The sequence below is a fragment of the Aulonocara stuartgranti genome, assembly GCF_965226115.1.
Source record: "Aulonocara stuartgranti genome assembly, chromosome: 3".
Lineage (NCBI taxonomy): Eukaryota > Metazoa > Chordata > Actinopteri > Cichliformes > Cichlidae > Aulonocara > Aulonocara stuartgranti.
Window position 1 is genome coordinate 69,649,897 of NC_138941.1, and position 22,064 is coordinate 69,671,960.

The window sequence follows — 22,064 nt, forward strand, 5'->3', positions numbered from 1 at the left end:
ACTGCTGTTTAAACACAACTACTTCCAGCTGATACACAGTGGTTACTTCCTTGTCAGAACTTTCCAGAAATGAGGCATGGACATCTGTCCAGACCTAGACAGGCAGTCAGTCAGTTCCAGTAATACCAGTCATATCATCAAATAACAACTCAAATGAACCCACCGCTCAGTTTACCATCATCCTCTGTCCAACTCAGAAATCACTTGCTGTTTCGCCTGGTTACTTATTAAACACTTTATGATTCTACAGTCCAAAAGTCACTCTAACACAAAGTCTTTAAGAGACTTTGTATGTACATGAGTAGTTTGTTCTCACAGTCAGTGGCCTTTGGCTTTATTTAAACCATAAATTTAAGTTTTTGAACTCAGGTTCTCTGTTGTTTGCTGATGCAAGGCTATCTATAACAAACAGAGTTTGATCGTTGGAACTCAAGAACACGGACATGTCTGCTGTAACTGTGTCGATATTCTTAACTTTGCTGTTTGTCGGAGTCTTCGTGTTTGTCTCTGCAGGTGAGGTTTACCTGTTATATCAGTATAATATCAGTTGGTGTTTCTCTCTAAGATAAAGAGTAAGAACTACAGTAGAATTAATTTCATTTTAGTGCCAAGATCATGTCTGTAGGAATCATGTATGAATTTAAGAAGGTAACAGTGCTGACCACCTCAATGAAGCCCTAATACTGTTAGTTTGTGTAAATTATTGTTTTATAAATACTTTCTTTTGTAATGTGTGACAACAAGGCTGAGGGCAGAAACAACATTTTATACTATGCATGTATTAAAGACTTAAAATTGTTAGTGTTAAATAAGCCGACTCCAACTGAAACATGTGGGTTTGTGATTTTTTTTAATGTTTTTTTTATTTTATTTAAAAGCTAATCTATTTTTAAAAGTGAACAGTTGTACTTGACCTTTAACCTCTCTGCTCTGTGCTGTTTCTTCTTTCAGACCAGAAAACCATCACAGTTGCATCTGGACAGGACGTTATTCTGCCATGTCGAGTTCCAAATAAAAATACAAACAAATTTGTACAGTGGAGCAGAGCTGACCTGGAGCCGGAATATTTCCTTGTTTATCGGGATGGGCAGTTTCCAGATAACCAGCATCCATCTTTTAAGAACCGGGTGGATCTGCAGGACAGACAGATGAAGGATGGAGACGTGTCTTTGATTTTGAAGCATGTGAGCAGTGCTGATACTGGATCATATGTGTGTCGTGCTTTCATGGAAGAAACACGCTCATGGAAACCAATCAGCATCATCAACCTGAATGTTCCTCCAGGTGAGTGAGTGAGCTCAGACACTGCTTGATTCTCTTTCTCTCTCTATTATAATGTTACTACCATTAAAGCAGAGACTGCTCATTTTTTAAGAAGGCAAACACAGGAATTCAGCTGAGGATGAAATAATTATTTCCCAGACTGTAGCTGTTGATGGAGCAGGTGATCCTGAACTATGCCTTAGTTGTGATGTAATAGACTTAGGCTGCTTGGTCCCTTTATTATTAGCAGTTATTAAAATAGATCTCTCCTACAGTTTGCCTTTTGTACTGTTTCTCTGTACTCTCTTTTTTTTCTCACACCAACAACCAGTCCCAGCAAATGACTGTCCCTGGTGTAATTAAAGTGACTTCCTGTATTCCTGATAACCTAACCCTTTCCCACTGCGCAAACAATGTAAATATGTATATATGACAGCTGAAAATATTTGTCATACTTTAAGTTGCACATCTGGTTCTTATGCAAGCCTCACTCCCCACATCATCGAGCCATTACTGCACTTCTTTTGGCTTTTTTAAAAAGGTATTAATTGATTGATTAGTTTACAACATATATGGAGCTGGGTAAATATGTCAGTCGTCTTTATGTTCTCCTTTTTTTTAAAATGTTTTTTGAATTTGTGTTGAGGATACTTGTGGGAATGTTTTCATTTTATTTTGGATAAATATCTAATTTACTTATTTGGAACTGAATTTATTTTCCATTTTGAGTGTGTTCTTCTGTAACACTTGAAGATTTAGACAGTTTAGTTTATTTTATACATCTATATTGGTATACTGTTAGGATTTTGAGTTTATTACAATATTTATCATTTCTAGTCTTTGGTTTCTTTGTTAGAGTTCTGTCTTATGTTTTATGTCTCTGTGTTCTCTAGTTGCTGTCTCCCCTGTCAGCTGTATCCCCTTGTCAAGTTCATGTCTCTGTGTTATGTTTCCTGTTTTACTTTGAAAGTCTGTGTCTCATATAAATGATAGTCTCAGTTCTGTTACTTTTTGTAGTTCAGCATTAAAGCTGTATTGAAGTTCACCCTTTGTCTCCGACTGTCTGCACCTTAGGTCCTTTTCCTGCCTGCACACAGCCTTCACATAACTTATACAGCTACAAAGCTTCTTGTTCAGTGTATACAAACAGCTGTAGCTCCATAAAGGCAGCATGCAGAGACTCACAGTGTCTTATAATGAGAGGCTGCTTTCTCTCACACATTATGTTCACTTATTATCAGCACATGTTGTTGTTCTGTGGAAGCTAACATCTTGTAGTTTCTGACACTTTGCATGTTTAGCATGAGGCTAAAATTCCCCCTCAGTGGGTCACTGGTGACCTGCTGGATGTTCAGAGGTTCATTAAATCCAACATGACTAAAAACTCAAATGTCAAAGGAAATAAACAAAATATTTAAAGTCAATCATTCTGATCATAATTGTACTTTGACCTTTAACCTCTCTGCTCTGTGTTGTTTCCCCTTTCAGACATGAAAACCATCACAGCTGTGCCTGGACAGGACGTCACGCTGACATGTCGAGCTCCAAACAACAACAACATCAAATATGTACATTGGAGCAGAGCTGACCTGGAGCCAGAATATCTTCTTGTTTACAGGAATGGGCAGTTTTTTCCAGCCAACCAGCATCCATCTTTTAAGAACCGGGTGGATCTGCAGGACAGACAGATGAAGAATGGAGACGCGTCTTTGATTCTGAAGGATGTGAACAGTGCTGATAATGGAACATATGTGTGTCGTATTTTCATGGAAGAAACACGCTCATGGAAGCTCAGCATCATCAACCTGAGTGTTCCTTCAGGTGAGTGAGTGAGTGGAGTTTAGACACTACTTTCTGATCTGTGATTTATTTATTTTCTTGTATTTTTTTAATGGTTGACCTGGTAATCAGAGGTAGACAGATGTTTATCCAGCTATCCCGTTTTTATTCAGTCTGTGAAAGTGAATCCTGCCGGTGCCATAGCTGGTGAAAACGTACTTAGTGCAGACACAAAACGTCCATCAGCTTCAAAGTGTGTCAGAAAAATGTCCACATGGTGACTGATGGATGAGAGAGGTCCCATTGTTGTTGTTGTGCACAAATCATTGAACAACACAAACACTTAGAGCTGCTTTCAGTGCTGCCTGTTTTGTTACTGCACACATTTCTGATGGTCCTACAGTCCAACGTAGCAAACATCTCTGTACTGGCCTCGTAGAACCACTTTCTACTATGCAGGAGTTAAACACCTCCACACAAAAGCCACTGACGCCAGAGTGGGTTTAGACTTTGCTTTATATGGCAGGTGTGAAACTGTAACAACAAAATACAGTGTATATGATTGACAAATTAAAATAATTACATCAAACAACTGTCTACGAACCATAAATTAGCACGCGTAATACATCATCTAATTAACTGCTATTAATCAACATAAAGTGCCAAACAATAATGCATACTCAGAGGGAATGCCTTTTTATCAGCCTTTCACAGCATAAATCACAGCATAGATCACAGCATAGATCACATTCAGTCGATTGTCTGATTCTTTCTTACACTTCCCCCGTCTGCACACGGACCATGCCTTTCTCTCAAAGGGCCAGTGCACTAACCAAACAAAACAAACATGTACAAATTTGACAATAGTCAGAACAATCTCCCTGAAGCTTCTTTCGGAACTTTGGGAAGCGGTGGTGCTGCAGTAATCTCTGTTGCACTCCCTTTTATATACAAAAAAAGATAGCTTTAGATGTTTAAAATGTTTTAAACACTACTTCCATACTTTCTGTAAAAAGGTGTGATAAACAAGTAAAAATACCATAATGAGATGCTACATACCCCTGGAAATTGTGAGAATTGTCCTCATACTGGCCTCCTTATCATCATCCAACTTCTGATTAAAATCACCTTCATGGTTCACCACGGTATGGAAGGGACTCGCACATCTGTCTCTGATGAATGTCCTCACAGACATTTGAACAGTTTGAACACCAGTGAGGGGAACCTTCTGAGCGTCAAGTGATATTTTGGTGTACTATGACCTGATTTAACATGATGACTGATCAGTAATTTCACACTCTTGCAAAAGGGCACTTGACCATGTTGTATGCTTTGTAAATTTAGCTTTTGGGCCAAGAAAAAGATTATCTATACCTGGACAGGTTCTGGTCAGCTGTGCACGAATAGGTTTATTGTGTTTTTACTACTGTGTCTTATGAAATCTTGCATTCGCAAGACTGTCATACTTCTTAATAGTTTCATACGACGTGTAAGTGTGTGTGTGTGTGTGTGTGTACCCTTGGTATATTGTTCTCAGTTGTGCCGACAACTTCACTTCACTTTGGGCTGCTTATTCCAGTCTGCTGTGTGCAGTACAGTGTAGTATTTCTGAGACTGAAACACAAATTTTAAATGGTCATGTACACTTTTGTGGCTCAAGAGTTGGGAGTTCGCCTTGTAATCAGAAGGTTGCCGGTTTGAGCCCCGGCTTGGACAGTCTCGGTCGTTGTGTCCTTGGGCAAGACACTTCACCCGTTGCCTACTGGTGTTGGTCAGAGGGCCCGTTGTGGCGCCAGTGTCCGGCAGTCAGTGCGCCCCAGGGTGGCTGAGGCTACAGTGTAGCTGCCATCACCAGTGTGTGAATGGGTGGATGACTGGTTGTGTAAAGTTCTTTGGGGTTCTTTGGGGTAATTTGATTTTACAAACTTATAAATTTTACAAACTGAGTGTTACAAAGTTAAAATACATGATTGCACAGGAGTGGTTTGTGCCATGGCTCAATAAAATGGTCCATTTTTAAGGGGCTTTTAGTATTAACCATGGCACTATTTTCTGAAATAATTCTGTTATTGCATGCAAATAGATATAAGTCATGCTTTTTAAAAGGAAACTATTATGTTTAAAAATGTTAAGTTTTAAACCTAATGTTTAAACAAGTTTCCCTTACTCTGTTATAGAAGCACTTGGAAAATGTTTTACAAAACTTTTACATTTCAGAACAGTGCAAAAAAGAAAAAAAATTGCATCTGTGAAGTCAATAGAATTCATTCCATTCATGTTTTGGGAGATAACACAAATGTTAGGCTGTAAATGAAATTCAAAATGATGAAAAAAAAAAAACTAAAACAAAAATTTCCAAGAATATAAACAATATATTTAAAGATAATAATTTTAGTGATAATTGAACTTGGATCCCTGTAACCTGTCTGCTTTGTGTTATTTCCTCTTTCAGATGAGCAACACTTCATCACAGCTAAATCTGGACAGATCGTCATCCTGCCATGTCTAACTCCAAAGAAAATCATCAAATTTGTTCACTGGAGCAGAGTTGACCTGGAGCCAGAATATCTTGTTTTGTACAAGGATGGGAAGTTTCTTCCAGATAACCAGCATCCATCTTTTAAGAACCGGGTGGATCTGCAGGAGAGACAGATGAAGGATGGAGACGTGTCTTTAATTCTGAACAATGTGAACACTGCTGACAAGGGAACGTACCAATGTCGTGTTTTCACAGAAGGAGCACGGACATGGAAAACCATCAGCATCATTAACCTGAGTGTTCCTCCAGGTGAGTCAGCACAGTTCAAACACTGCTTCACTGCTGTCTGATGACAGCATCGTAAATATAACAGACTGAAAAACTGCAGTACTTGTATAGATTTTCCTGAATCTCGATTTTAATGTATATCCTCCATACAAAATTAGTTAAAAAGGTTGAAATAAACACTGAGACCAGTAATAAATGAACTAAAACTAAACAACTAAATAAGGCTATGTCCACACCTACCCGGGTATTTTTAAAAACGCAGATTTTTCTATTCGTTTGCACCTTTCGTCCACACGTAAACGGCGTTTTCGGTCACTGAAAATGGAGATTTCTAAAAACTCTGGCCAGGGTGGATATTTTTTAAAACTCCATTTTTGCATTTACGTGTGGATGAGAAAAACGGAGAAAACGCAGCGTCAAAGGTGTGCGCCTTTTTTGACGTCACACTGTGCGCCACGTTATTGTTTCGGTGAAATGAATTTCTACAATACTGTTACTGTTAATTGTACTCTCTGCAGTGTTTAAATGCTTACATATAGAGATTGACAGACCACGTGACTTTCACGCATTGCATGCCGGGAACTCGTGGCAAAACAATCCAAGTACCGCATCAAATGCAAGCATTTGCAGCACCGCAAAACGTTCATTCTTCGGTTCCAATACCTTCTTGCTTTTTCTTTGCCCCCCAAAAAGGAATGTACAAAACAAAAGGAGAACAATGCCGGTCCGTACAAAGACAGACTTGATGAAAAGTCAAAGAAAAGATACGAGGAAAAAAATCAAACCAGTGAAAGTGTTAGATCCTTACGAGCACACAAAGGGACAAAAGACGTTAGCATGCTGCCCAACTTTCACTACGCTCATATTTATAATTATACGGTTCTTGGAGTGAGCGCATACACTCATGAAGTTTAGTAACTTCAGGTCACTGCAACAAGCCCAGGTACAGTTTACCGATGGATGGGTACAGGACCTTGAAATGCACCGTGTAGAACGAAAGACCATCGTACATATCATAAGTTTACCAGTCTCACAAATCGTCTTCATAAATACACATTCGTTAACCGTTTATTAATAGGACCTTTGAGCTCAATGGTAATTAATTAGTAGTGGAAATAATTTCTGGTACGCATCACAGAAATGTAGCAGTGACAATAATATTGTATGCTGTAATCGTACTGGGCAATTAGTGATACAAAAAACCTGTTTTATCCTGTGAACAAAAGTATATGTTTTTGTCAATGTACCATGGTAATAACAGAAGCGAAACACAATATTGTGTCAGGACAATTCACTATTTATGCACAATAAATAAAGGAGCATAGCGCGGCAATTTCTGTTCAGCGCCAGACTTGCTTGTAACCTATATCACCAATTATGTTAAGAAAAATGACGCATTAACTACAACAGCAGACTGACCTTTGTGTAAATGCTTGGAGCAGACTAACCTGTGAGCTGGAGTGTTCTGGGACGTTATATTTGGTCTTTGAATGGCTGCAATCCAGTCGCCTCTTTCTCTTCAACGACGTAATCCGATAACAACCGATCTCTTTACCCGTCAGCTTTCCATGGCTGTCATGCGACCGGCTATTGCAGTTAATAATACACCAGCTTCTTGCCATTTTTTGTGTTTCTTTTTATCGCTGTATAACTGATTTCAATTGAAAGCCTGCCACGCTTGCCACGAGTTCCCAGAATTCTTTGCGGTTTTACCCCTGAGTGACGTCACATTTTCAATCTCTATATACACACAGTTACTGTCCCTCCACACATACGACTCAGTTCTGCTTCTATGCCCCATCTTTGTTTACTATTTCCCACTGAGGCTTCTAGACTTCTGATTGGCCAACATTTCTACAGGTTAGGAATATAGCGCCACCTGCTGCTTTGGCATGTTCCTAGCAGCATTTCCCTTCATTTCTGCCTTTACGTGTGGACGGGATTATTTTTTAAAACGAAAGAGGAAAATCTCCATTTTCAAAAATACCCGTGTACGTGTGGACATAGCATAATACTAAACTGAAATAAGAAAACTTTAAATTAAATTTAAAAAAAAAAGAGATTAGAAAATGCACCGCTCTGGAAATGGCCACGTATCTTGGTGGAGTGATTTGTGTGTCCCCGTGATCCCAGGGGCTTTGTTTTTTAAGGGTTTTGTTGCCCCCTGAGAGCATCTCCCCATGCAATTTGAAAAAAGCGTTTCAGTGTGCCCCTATAGAAAGAATAAAATCAAGGGACCTGTGTATCCTTCATAGGGTCATAGGGTTACTGGGGCTACACCCGGGAGCTACACCTGCTTGGATCCAGTCTCCTAGAGAGTGGCTGGACTCTATTCAAGTTGAGAGCAGTCCTCATTGAGAAGCAGAGGCAGCAACAGCAGTGGATATTATCATGTCAGTAGTATGTTGGAGTTCTCACCAGTGGACAAGAGAGTTGCTTCCCTGTGCCTTTAGGTCTGCAACCTGATCCTAACTATTGTTTATGCTTAAAAATTAAGAACACCCAGGCTTCCTAGGGTCACTTAGGGTGTTCTGTCTGGTAACTCTGTCGTCCTACTGGAAGACTTCAGTGCTCATGTAGGGCTTCCCTGATCTGAACCTGAGTGGTGTTTTGTTATTGGACTCCTGAGCACAGTTTGTCCATAGGAAACACCAAGTTCAAACCAAAGGATGTCCACCCATGTGCACATTGCACCAGGGCATCCTAGGTCGCAAGTCAATAATTGATTTTGTAATCATATCATTGCATCTGCATCTGTATGTCCTGGAAAATTGGGTTAAGAGAGGACCCGAGCTGTCAACTGATCACCACCTGGTTGTGAGATGGATCTTGGTGTGGGAGCATGCTGGACAGACCTGATACATCTACCATCTAAGTATAGCGAGGGTCTAGTCCGGGAGATCAACTCTCACCACCAGCAGGACTTTGACAGTGTTCTGAGGAAGGCGTGGGTCTGAGTGCAAATGGACTCATTTCTGCACTTCTATTGCTCAGGCTGCTGCAAGGAGCTGTGGCCAAAAGGTGGTTAGCACCTGTTGTGGTGGTAATCCATGAACCAGATGGTTGACACTGGAGGTGAAGAGAGCTATCAAGCTGAAGGAGGAATCCTATCAGTCTTGGTTAGTTTGTGGGACTTCAAAGACAGACGATAAGGTACTGACAGGCCAAGCAGAACATGGCTTGGGTAGTAACTAATGCAAAAACTCATTTGTAGGATGAGTTCACTGGGTGTATGGAACAAGATTTTTAGAGTGCCTCGAAGCAATTCTGACCAATCGTCAGGTGAAATTGTGCTCCACTGACACAATATAAAGTGGAGGTGGGGTGCTGCTGAATTGAACAAGCAGAAAGGTTAGTGAGAGATGAAAAGACAGATTGGCACGGCGTATGCAGTTATAAGAACTTTCGATTTACTGGCCAATCTATGATCCCTACCTTCACCTAAGGTATGAACTCTGGGTAGTGACCAAAAGAGCAAGATTGCGGTACAAGCAGCATGAACGAGATTTCTCCAAAAGGTGATTGGCCTCTCCCTTAGCAGTAGGGTGAAGAGGAGGAGTTGGCCGTCCGACTGCGGTCTGGGGTGTGGGGCCTCCCTGCTGCTACGGAGTCGGGGCGGTCTGCCTCTCCCCACCGCAGGGAAAAGGGTAACACCACCTGGGTCTGGGTGCAGTTCCCCCCTCCAGGGGCAAGGGTACCTAGACCCGGTTCGTAGAGTACGCTTGGGGAGTGTGATCGTGTGTACAGCGTCTCTTTATGTCTGTCTCCACGTTGGTTGAGTGTGGAGTAAGTACATATGAGAGCATGAGGGTGGGAATGGATGTTTGTGTCTGTGTGTGCCTGTATGTCTGTGTCTATATGTCAGGTTGGGTATCAGACGCCACCTCTCTGGGGACATCTCAGGCCCTCCAAGGTTTGGAGGCCTATCTCCCCCTACCACCAATTCCCCTGCCGGTGGCGGACTCCCTCAGGTGTCGGTGCATTGGTGGTTCTTTGTGTCTGGGGGTGGGCATCCGGGTACACACCGGCTCACTCCTTGGCGGCCGCTTATTGGGGCCTGGAGCCTGGGGCTCGCTCGGGCCACTTCGGAGGTGGGGTGCCCCCGGCCTCTCGGCCTGGGGCTCGGTCACTCAGGCACAGCTGGCTGCCGGCGGAGCTCACGGGCGCGTCACTGCAACTCCCCCTGGCTTCTGCTCCGCGGCTGCTGAGTGAGCCCTCATCTGGGACTCTCCTCAGCTCTTACTTGGACAGTGGCGTGGCTGCCCCTCTGTTGGTCTTCCTTGGTCTCTTGTGTTCAGGGGGCCTCTGGATGTCTGGAGTTTTGATCTCCTCCATACCTGCTTCATACCCTGGAGGACAGGGCTGTGGCTCTCCACACTCCCTAGCAGATCATTACATGGAGAAACCTTTGGAATGCAAGCATGCTGATCCACACAGGTATGCACACAGGTGCACACACGGGTATTCACAGACGCGGACTACAGCTTTCTTGGCTGCTGCCTCAAAGCACATTGTGCCCTGTCTATCTTGCGTGCTGCACAATATCGTTTATTATTTAGTAACTATTGATATCTACTGCTAGCTAGTTTATAGTGATGGTGCTTTTTTTTTCTTATTATGTTGCTCTTTGTTGTTTGCTTTCTCTTCTGTTTTTTTTCTCCATACAGGTGACCCAGGTGTTTTGTTTTTTTTGTTTGTTTGTTTGTTTTTTTCTTTCTTCCCCCCCTTCTCACCCCTCTAGTTATAATTGTACTTTGTCCTTTAATGTCTCTGCTATGTGTTATTTCCACTTTCAGACCAGAAAGTCATTGCAACTAAGTCTGGCCAGAATGTCATTCTGCCATGTCAAAACCCAACCAACAAGATCAAAGCTGTACGTTGGAGCAGAGTTGACCTGGAGCCAGAATATCTAATTTTTTACCGTGCTGAGCAGTTTCTTCCAAATAACCAGAATGAGTTTTCTAAGTATCTGGTGGCTCTTCATGAAAGGCAGATTAAAGATGGAGATGTGTCTTTGATTCTGAACAATGTGAACACTGCTGATAATGGAACATACGTGTGTCGTGTCTTCACGGAAGAAACACGCTCATGGAAATCCATCAGCGTTATCGACCTGAATGTTCCCCCAGGTGAGTTACAGGAGTGCAGACACTGCTTTCATGTTATTTATGGATGACCTGGTGGTTGTCAGAGGTAGACAGATGTTTCTCCAGCTGTTGTCTTTGTGGCTGGTAGTCTAGAGTTATAGAGCAGCATTGTAGGTATACAAAGGGTATACAAAAGTGATTTGATTCATATATTAATAGTTTAAACACTAACATAACATTAACAATAGTGATATGTTATTAAAAAATAACGATATTGCCCAGCTCTACAGTGATCCAGAAATGGCAAAGACAAAGAAGTGTAATGTGTGTGTCAGTGTGATGTGTTGTAGTGTCAGGAGTCAGGATGCAGCTACAAAGCTTTTTGTTCAGTGTATACAAACAGCTGTAGCTCCATAAAAGCAGCATGCAGAGACTCACAGTGTCTTATAATGAGAGGCTGCTTTCTCTCACACATTATGTTCACTTATTATCAGCACATATTCTGCTGAAGCTAACATCTTGCAGTTTCTGAAACTTTGGATGTTTAATGCAAAGTAAACAATTCTAGTCATAATTGTGCTTTGATTCCTTTGGCCTGTCTTGTTGACCTTGACCTGCTCAGTCTTGTGTCATCTTTCAGATCAGAAAAACATCACAGCTGAGTCTAGAAAGAGTGTTATTCTGCCATGTGGAGCTCCAAACAACAAAAAGATCAAATTCATACATTGGAGCAGAGCTGACCTGGAGCCGGAATATCTACTTGTTTACCGTAATGGGCAGTATCTTCTAGATAACCAACATCCGTCTTTTAAGAACCGGGTGGATCTGCAAGATATACAGATGAAGGATGGAGATGTGTCTTTGATTCTGAAAAACGTGAATACTGCTGATGATGGAACCTACCAATGCCGTGTCTTCATGGAAGAAACACACTCATGGAAGCTCAGCATCATCAACCTGAATATTTCTCTAAGTGAGTTATTGTCTCTAAATCATCTGTAAACATGTGTGGGTGATAGTATTTCTATACCAGCCACTTCTTCTGTCTGTTGGTGGACTACCATACAGTCCTTCCATGATTGTTCCTCTTCTTTCTTGGGCTTCTGCTGCCTGAGGTATTCACAAAGCATGTGATCAGTTGTGGCCATCTTTCTGGGGTACTCATGGACCTCAGCATACAGTCTGGGGGGCTGGATTTAAGTTGAAACCTTCCATCTATGGCAATGAGCTTTTTTGTCTTGATATCAGTGGCTTTTATCTCCTCCTTTGGCCAGCCAATCCCAGTAGAATAACGGACAACAGGTGTTAATTGGCTGGATCTTGTTCTTTCCATTCACCTGACTCCTGCGGGTATTTATTGGTTGTGGCCTCTTTATGGTTATCATTGTAGCTGTCCCCACTACAATGTTGCCTTCTAGTCGTGCCATCCCGTGTGTTCTGGCTACCTTCCCTCTCTTTTTTTGCCATCCGACTTCACTTCTGCAGTCTTAATGACTGAATGACATTTTGATTTCTTTACTGTAGATCATATTGGTGTGGATCAGTGAATCAGTGTCTAGTTGGCTGATGGTATCCATAGTCAGTATTCATAGCGACTGTTGTTAATGATCTGGCTAAGGAGGTTCATGCCTTTGCAAACAGCAGCGGCAACAGAGCATATCCTTGGTAAACAGGTTAACAGACCCTCGGTAACAGTAAGACAAAATTTAATCAATACAAGAAATGACTAAATAAACAATGCTGAATATACAAATGTGATTAGTAGAGCTGCTGTTTTCGTTATATGAATCCTGTAACTCTACACCAGGAAAACCATCAAATATGATGCGGGTCTGATTTTAGAGATTTGAAGCTGTCCAAAAAATTATGATACACTTTATTCTAAGTTTGGTGTGGAATTACATTAGTGTGAGCAGCCCACCAACTAGTTGTTTCTTATAACAGAAACATTGTTTTTAAAGTATAGTATACAGTAGGTATGAGTAGGTATGATGTGTGTAATATACCATGAATTTCGAAATACAGCTCAGAGGAATTTCTTCATTAGAAGTGAACAGTAGTATTTTGGCCTCTCTCCTCTGTGTTGTTTCCTCTTTCAGATGAGAAAAACGTCACAGCTGAGTCTGGACAGAACATCACTCTGACATGTCGAGCTCCAAATAACAACATTGGTGTTTTGGAGTGGAGCAGAGCTGACCTGGACACAGAATATGTCCTTTTGTACCGTGATGAGCAGTTTGATCCAGACAACCAGCATCCATCTTTTAAGAACCGGGTGGATCTGCAGGACAGACAGATGAAGGATGGAGATGTGTCTTTGATCCTGAAGGATGTGACGATTAATGATGCTGGAACATATGACTGTCATGTCTTCATGAGAGGAACAAACCACAAGAACAGTAAACCCATCAGCAGCATCTACCTCAGGGTTGTCCCTCCAGGTGAGTGAGTAGTGTTTTTTTCTAAAGATGTTCTTTGTAGAAAGCAGCTGGTCTGAGTGATGTGATGTTTGACAGCAGTTTAAATAGGGCAGCCGATACATGTAGTCTCACAGAAGGCTTTTCAAACTTGTGATATAAACTATCAGCCAATATCAGATAATATATCAGATGGCATGTACTGGACATGGAAATTACACAAATTTATCAATGATTGTGATAGACAAGGAATGGCTTGGCATAGGAAGACCTTGGATGGCAAGTGGTTGTTTTCCTGACTTGTTGCATGCACGGACAAGGCAAGCCAGCACATAGTCCCAGATGTCCTTTTATATAGTGAGTGACCAAAATCAGCACATTGGGAGAGAGATGTCAAGTCTTTTTCAAGGTATTGGAGCTTGTGTTGTGTTGGACCAAAAGTACAGCACTCTGAAATGAAGGGTGAACTAAAATGCAGCTTTATTTCTGGGCAGTGACAAAATAAAAAGTCAGAAGCAAATAATCTGAAATAATAGCTCTTCTTAGAAACCATATAACAAAGAGGGACACAGTGAAGAGAGAGAATGTGACAAAAGGGAAAGAAAAAAAATATATATACACAAACACAGAATCACGTGTGAACAGGAAACAGGCAGGAGAACAGCTAATTATAAACTAATTATAAAGTGATGAAAGTAGAACTAAATTCAAAGCACACAAGATAATCGGTCACCAAAATAAAACAGGAAGGAACAGAGCACAGGAAACAAATGCAGACTTGACACAAAGACAAGAAGGTTAAAAATAACACGAAGACAAGACTGACTTCACAAGAAGGCATTATGATAGGGTGGCTTGTCTTAGAACATAGTGTAGGTCATTTACTGATTGGAAGGTTGGTGGTTCAAGTAAGATACTAACCCCAAACTGTTCCATTATACATCCATTGGAGTGTACATGTTAGATAGAAAGCACTTAAGCATAGAAAAAATGCTTAGCTAATAGGGTGTGAATGAGTGAAAATATTTTATAAAGCACTTTGAGTTCAATTCAATTCAATTCAATTTTATTTATATAGCGCCAAATCACAACAAAAGTCGCCTCAAGGCGCTTCATAGATACAGAGAAAAACCCAACAATCATATGACCCCCTATGACCAAGCACTTTGGCAACAGTAGGAAGGAAAAACTCCCTTTTAACAGGAAGAAACCTCTGGCAAAACCAGGCTCAGGGAGGGGCGGCCATCTGCTGCGACCGGTTGGGGTGAGTAGCCTGGAAGAGTAAAAAAGCATTATATACGAATCAGTACATTTACCATAACAGAAACAAGATAGAATACAAAAAAAAAAAAAAAGCCTAAAACAATTAGACTGTTATAATAAAACAAAAAAGAACTAAGCATATAAAGACTAAACACAGAGAAAACCAACCAGGACTGCAGCAAGGACTAAACGCGGAAGGATTACAGCTATAATGAGAACCAAAGTCCCCAACTACTCTCAGATGGAGATACACAAGTCCATGATCTACAGCTCAGGGCCCTATTTCAGGAAGCCGGTTTAGTGCAAACTCTGAGTAAGTATACCCTGAGTTAACGAAAACTCTGGGTTTTCGGTTTCACAAAGCGAGTTTAGATTAATTCTGAGTGAGTTACTATGACGACACACTCCGTGAAGCTAACCTGCCCCCTAGCAGGTTTACTTCAACTAACCCTGACTTTCTCCGCCGCTTTGTCGGAAACCTGACTGTAGGAAGTGTCAGACATGGCGTGCCCCTTCCTTGAAGAGCCAGTAGATGTTGAAGCCCAAATTCTCCGCAGAGCTCTCCGCCGGGAGAGAGTGATTAGAGCGCGTTTGGACATTTTATCATTTCCTGATCATTTTCTGTGTGAACGTTACCGTTTTTCACACAATCTATAATTTATTTGAATAACATCCTCAGGCCTAATATTGCTCATGTGACACATCGCGGACATCCTCTCAGTTCTGTACATATTATTTGTATTGCACTTCGGTTTTTTGCAAACGGGAGCTTTCTGTATAATATTGATGACGCTGAGCACGTTTCCAAGGCTACCGTCTGTCGGGCAGTCAGGAATGTTACAGTTGCACTGAAACGTCTCCTGCACTCGTTTGTGGTGTTCCCCGGTCATAGACCCACAAGATTTATCAAAGAGGGATTCCACAAAATTGCAGGTAGCAGGATGAACAAAACTTAATTCATGATGTGGTGATACTTGAACTACTACTTAAATTTTACATTTATTCTCACGGTTCCCAGGCGTGATTGGCTGTATAGATGGCACTCACATTCCAATCATTGCTCCTTCAGTAAATGAAGGAGACTATGTGAACAGGAAGTCTTTCCACAGCATTAATGTACAGGTACATAGTTCCCTGTAGCATTTCAAACTAACAAATCATTTCATTATAGTAATGGATGCTAATTTGTGTTCTCTGCACTGTGAAGATCATATGTGATGCTGCCAACATTATCACAAATGTGGAAGCCAAGTGGCTAGGCTCTGTGAGTGGTGGTGGTGGAGGACCCCCACCTGTTTTTCGGGCCTCCGCTTTTTTTCTAGTGGCCATAACGGGTCACATTTGAGCATACAGAGTAAGCAAATATTTACTTGTAATGTGCTCAGATAATTTCAATAAGTGCTTACAGAAAGAAAATTAATGTAGCCTCTAACTGCAAATGATTTACATAGGACAAACAGACCAAGCACTATGGCTCATAATACAATTTCACCGTACCTGTTTGGACTATATTTTTATATTTCATTTTTACTTGCTGCCAGGAACATTTGGGGCCTGTTGGGTTGCACCTGCGCTCACATCACGTCACAAAATAAAATGTATAAAATAAAAATTGAAATATAATAAATAACGTGTTAAATGGGTGAAATGTTTAAATTAACACTCACGCATTGACTCTGTCGGCTATGTTTTGCCATGCATGCTCCCTTTCTTTTGCAGCTGAGGCTGTGTTACTTTTTTTCCGCAAAATTTGCATGTTATCGGCATATGCTGCCATCAGAATTTCGGCCTCAAGCGCTGTAAAATACATTGACCGCGCCTTCTTTCTCTCCGTCTCCATGGTGACTCGCTTAATCTGTGCTCCACTAATCAGGGCTTTATGTATCCTCGTGCGCGCGCTTAACTTGGGGTTAAAGCAACTCCGCGTTGATTGAACTAATTGTTATCAGCCTTTCTGAAACCGAATATTCCGAGTTGGACAGTTTGGGGTTACTCAACCCTGAGTATCGTTTTTCACTCTGAGTTTTCTAAACCGGCTTCCTGAAATAGGGCCCAGGTGGAGGAATCTGTCCAGGACAATTATTAGTCGTGCACTGCACAAAGTTGGCCTTTATGGAAGAGTGGCAAGACGAAAGCCATTGTTAACAGAAAACCATAAGAAGTCCCGTTTGCAGTTTGCCACAAGCCATGTGGGGGACACAGCAAACATGTGGGGGACACAGCAAACATGTGGAAGAAGGTGCTCTGGTCAGATGAGACCAAAATGGAACTTTTTGGCCAAAAAGCAAAATGCTATGTGTGGCAGAAAACTAACACTGCACATCACTCTGAACACACCATCCCCACTATCAAATATGTTGGTGGCAGCATCAAAGCTGGTCAGAGTTGATGGGAAGATGGATGGAGCCAAATACAGGGCAATCTCAAAAGACTTGAGACTGGGGCGGAGGTTCACCTTCCAGCAGGACAACGACCCTAAACATAAAGCCAGGGCAACAATGGAGTGGTTTAAAACAAAATATATCCCTGTGTTAGAATGGCCCAGTCAAAGTCCAGATCTAAATCCAATCGAGAATCTGTGGCAAGATCTGAAAACTGCTGTTCACAAACGCTGTTCATCTAATCTGACTGAGCTGGAGCTGTTTTGCAAAGAAGAATGGGCAAAGATTTCAGTCTCTAGATGTGCAAAGCTGGTAGAGACAGACCCTAAAAGACTGGCAGCTGTAATTGCAGCAAAAGGTGGTTCTACAAAGTATTGACTCAGGGGGCTGAATAATTATGCACACCCCACTTTGCAGTTATTTCTTTATAAAAAATGTTTGGAATCATGTATGATTTTCGTTCCACTTCTCATGTGTACACCACTTTGTGTTGGTCTTTCACGTGGAATTCCAATAAAACTGATTCATGCTTGTGGCTGTAATGTGACACAATGTGGAAAAGCTCAAGGTGGCCGAATACTTTTGCAAGCCACTGTATATATACACACACACACATATCCGCGACCTCCTCTATTGGTCAGTAATACTACTGTGCAGGGGTCTGTCCTTCCATGATGGTTCCAACTCTTTCTTGGGTTTCTGCTGCCTGAGGTATTCGCTGAGCACACTGTCGGTTTGGGTCATCTTCTTGATGTACTGACATTCACTAGTCCCCAGCCTCCTTGCTTCCATTTAGCATACAGTCTCAGAGTGCTGGAATTCAGGTGAAACCCTCCATGCATGGTCCAGAGCAGGGGTGCCCAATCCCGGTCCTCGAGAGCTACCGTCCTGCAGCTTTTAGATGCATCCCTACTCCAACACAGCTGAATCAAATGAATGGCTTGTTATCAGGCCTTTGCCAAACACGATGGCATGCTGAAGAGGTAATCAAACCATTTGAATCAGCTGTGTTGGAGTAGGGATGCATCTAAAAGCTGCAGGACGGTAGCTCTCGAGGACCGGGATTGGGCACCCCTGGTCCAGAGCTTCCTTGTCCTACTGTCAGTCGCTTCTATCTCCTTCTTTGGCCAGCAGGGTACCTGATCATGGGCAGGGCGTAGGTGTTGATAGGCCAGATCTCGTTCTTAATATCTGTCTATGTTTAACATGAGGCTAAAATTCCCTCTCAGTGGGTCACTGGTGACCTTTAACCTCTCTGCTCTGTGTTGCTTCCTCTTTCAGACCAGAAAACCATCACAGCTCAGTCTGGAGAGGACGTCACTCTAACATGTCGAGCTCCAAATAAAAATATCAAATTTGTACATTGGAGCAGAGCTGACCTGGAGCCAGAAAATCTTGTTTTGTACCAGGATGGGAAGTTTCTTCCAGATAACCAGCATCCATCTTTTAAGAACTGGGTTGATCTGAAGGACAGACAGATGAAGGATGGAGACGTGTCTTTGATTCTAAAACTTGTGACAAGTGTTGATGATGGAACATACAAGTGTCGAGTGTTCATGGAAGAAACTCGCTCTTGGAAACACAGCATCATCCACCTTCGTGTTGCTCCTCCAGGTGAGTGAGTAGAGTTGAGTGTGTGTGTGATCAGAGGTGAAGCTGCTTCCTGGTTGTTGATGTTTGTTTGTTGTATGGATGAGCTGGTGGATGTCAGAGGTAGACAGATGTTTCTCCAGCTGTTGTCTTTGTTGCTGGTAGTCTAGAGTTGTAGAGCAGCATTGTTTGGTTAGAGCAGAAACAAAGACATTTATGAATCCGTCTCTTCTTCTCTTGCTCTCTAACTCGTCTGTAAACATGTGTAGGGAAACTCAATGATAAAGCCTACAGCTGGAGGGGGAAGGGAGGGGTGAAGCTGGTGGTTGTGAGTCTGTGAAAGTGAATCCTGCTGGTGCCATAGCTGGTGAAAACGTACTTAGTGCTCTGTAGTTCCTTACCGAAACGTCTTCTATAGACGAACATCTATAGTCTCCGACCTTTAACCTCTCTGCTCTGTGTTGTTTCCTCTTTCAGACCAGAAAACCATCACAGCTGAGTCTGGACAGGACGTCACTCTGACATGTCGAGCTCCAAACAACAACAAAGTTGTAAAGTGGAGCAGAGCTGACCTGAAGACAGAATATGTACTTTTGTACCAAGATGATCATTTTGTTACAGACAACCAGCATCCATCTTTTAAGAACCGGGTGGGTCTGCAGGACAGACAGATGAAGGATGGAGACGTGTCTTTGATTCTGAAGGATGTGACGATTAATGATGCTGGAACATACGAGTGTGGTGTCTTCATGAGAGGAACAAACCACAAGGATAGTAAAACCATCAGTAGAGTCACACTGAGTGTTGCTCCTCCAGGTGAGTGTTTGTAAAGATGTTGTTGATGAGACTTTGTAGAAAGCAGCTGGTCTGAGTGATGTGATCAGAGTGCAGCAGATTCATGTTTAACCTATAATTTAAAAATAAGATACAAATGATCTGACCAAAACTGTTTACGCCATAAAGCTGCCATTTGAAAAAAAAATAATACAAAATAAGCACCAAACCAGTAAAAACATTTTATATTTTTGGATGAAAACAGTACTTGTGTTATTTTATTTTTATTTAATTTTTTATTTAATTTTTTTTTTTTGCTTTGTGAAACTCCATCTTCGGTCTTTTTCCCTTCTGGTTAAGTCAAATGAGTAAAATTCATAAATACATAAACCCTCAAACAAATGGAATTTTAAGTTATCATTTTTGTTACTTTGAAAAACCAAATGTGATTCTTAATAATTAGCATGGTTGCGTAGTATTTAGCATTTGCCTCACAGCAAGAAGGTCCTGGGTTCAATTCCACCATCAGGCTCTTTCTGTGTGCAGTTTGCATGTCCTCCCCATGTTTGTGTGGGTTCTCTCCTCACTTCCTCCCACAGTCCAAAGACATTTAGTTAGTGGGGTTAGGTTAACTGGTCGTTCTAAATTGCCTGTGAGTGTCAGGGTGTACCCTTCCTCTCACCCTGCAGTAGCTGAACAAGGCTTCAGCCGTCCTTTGACCCTGTATAACCTGGCTAGGTTTTCTTTTATTGCAGCAATTTTTAGCAGTTTTGTTCAGATCATATGCATCTTTTTTTAAAAGGAAGCTCAGAGCTCAGAAATCCCCATATTAATAATAATAATAATAATGGAGTGGATTTATATAGCGCTTTTCAAGGCACCCAAAGCACTTTACAATGCCACTATTCATTCACTCTCACATTCACACACTGGTGGAGGCAGCTACGGTTGTAGCCACAGCTGCCCTGGGGCAGACTGACTGACTATGTAAGATTTTACACAATATTCACATTTTGACCAACTTACATTTTACTTAATCATTAGATCAGACATAAGCATTCGAAGAGGAAATGGATTCTGTTCTGTTCTTCACTCATCACCTACCTGAAAACTGACACCTCACACCTGTTTCTCACCTGCAGGTCAAACAGGAGGACACACAGGGGATGGATCTGTTGGACTGATTGTCGGTCTGTCAGTTCCTGCTGTGCTTCTTCTTGCTGCTGTTGTTGGTTTTCTGATCTACAGAAAACATAAACGACAGAACCGAGATTTTAACTAGCATCCTGATGAGCAGCAGCAGGTTTGAAATGTCTCAGAGCTTCTGTCATGTTGATGCATAAACATGAAGAAAGAGGTATTAAAAGAGGTTTAAAAGAGAGGTCTTAAAGGTAGGAAAAATTAAGGCAGAAAAGCAGCAAAACCACACTGAAGAAACTTAAACACTAGAGATCTACAGAAAATATAAACGGTCTCCAGGTTCAAATGAGCGTCGTGCTGATCAAGAGATTACACAACCTCTTCGGACATAAGATCATCTTATCCTGAACATCCAGAGTCTGATGTTATTTCTCTGGTGACCATCATGTTCAGACTCAGACCAACTGTGTCTGTGCTGTCTGTCAGTGACTCTGAACTACAATTTATTCATCTTCAGGCTGTTCATTAGATAAAACTGTGTTACAAACATGAATGAATTTATGTGCTATAATCTCAGAATCAACTATAGTTTTTTCGTATTTTAGCTTCAGGATCAGCACTTTACAGTTTAATTACAGACACTGACATAAAGTGTGTGATGGTGTATAGATAAGGTCTGGTGGATTATAGATGATCAATAACTAATCTGATAGTTTTAAGGAATTGATCAGCTAAAACAGAACTGTTGCCTGAATTGTGGGTGTTTAAACCCGTATGGAAAAGAAATAGAAAGGAAACTTATAAAAGACTTGCATAAGATTGTCATGGTCCTGGGTCGAGCGACCCAGTGTTTGAGTTTTATGTATCTTTTGTATTCATTTGTGCCTAGCGTAGTTCACCTAGTTAATTTCTAGATTGCTGTTTAGTCTTGTTCCTTAGTTGTTTATGTCATCTCCCCCTGTACTAAGTCTCCCTGGTTCATGTGTCATGTCTGCGTGGTTATATTTAGTTCTTGTCATGTCTAATCTCCATGTTTCCTGTTTTACTTTGGAAGTCTGTATTCAATGTCAGTGTATTTAGTTTCGCCTCTCCTGTCCTGTCGTTAGATTTATGTGTGTCAGCTGTGCTCCCATGTGCGGCCACTTCCCCTGATCATCCCTCATGTGTATTTAGTCTCTGTGTTTCATACAGTCTGTGTCGCGTCGTCTGTGTTCCCACCCTCCATGTTGTCACAGCCAGTCCTTTGTAGTCACAGTTATGGTTTCCTGTGTCTTTTTAGTTTATCCTGGTATCACTTTCCCAGTTTAGTTATAGTTTAGTTTTGCCTTGTTTGCAGCCACAATAAAGGCTCGCTTTTCGTTCGAACTCAGTTTCGTGTCCTCGCCTGTGTCTGCACCTGAGTCCTCCACACGGTCTGCCACAGCGGACCGTGACAAAGATGTGGCCTACTTCATATAGTGAATCATATAAGGCTTACATGATTTACTCATGAAAGTGGCCACTTTCTCATTACTTTCATATATTGTTTTAGTAAGTATTCAAAACATACAAGTTTCACACAAGACAGATACAAACTTTATAAGATTTATATATATCTTTTCCG

At 41.5% G+C, this 22,064-nt stretch overlaps 2 protein-coding genes across 2 annotated transcripts in view; one reads left to right on the top strand and one right to left on the bottom strand.

Annotated features, from left to right (window-relative positions):
* The window catches only part of LOC309693309 (hemicentin-2-like), a 1,543,010-nt gene that overhangs the window by 255,418 nt on the left and 1,265,528 nt on the right, over positions 1-22,064 (top strand). Inside the window, exons 4-11 of the mRNA XM_082512410.1 lie at positions 952-1,284; positions 2,752-3,084; positions 5,495-5,830; positions 10,606-10,938; positions 11,537-11,869; positions 12,996-13,337; positions 18,239-18,571; positions 19,025-19,095. Of these exons, the coding sequence (XP_082368536.1) occupies positions 952-1,284; positions 2,752-3,084; positions 5,495-5,830; positions 10,606-10,938; positions 11,537-11,869; positions 12,996-13,337; positions 18,239-18,571; positions 19,025-19,095 (2,414 nt within the window). The remainder of the gene's footprint in view (positions 1-951; positions 1,285-2,751; positions 3,085-5,494; positions 5,831-10,605; positions 10,939-11,536; positions 11,870-12,995; positions 13,338-18,238; positions 18,572-19,024; positions 19,096-22,064) is intronic.
* Positions 1-22,064, bottom strand: part of LOC309693997 (nuclear factor 7, ovary-like) — a 260,788-nt gene that overhangs the window by 68,378 nt on the left and 170,346 nt on the right. The window lies entirely within an intron of this gene.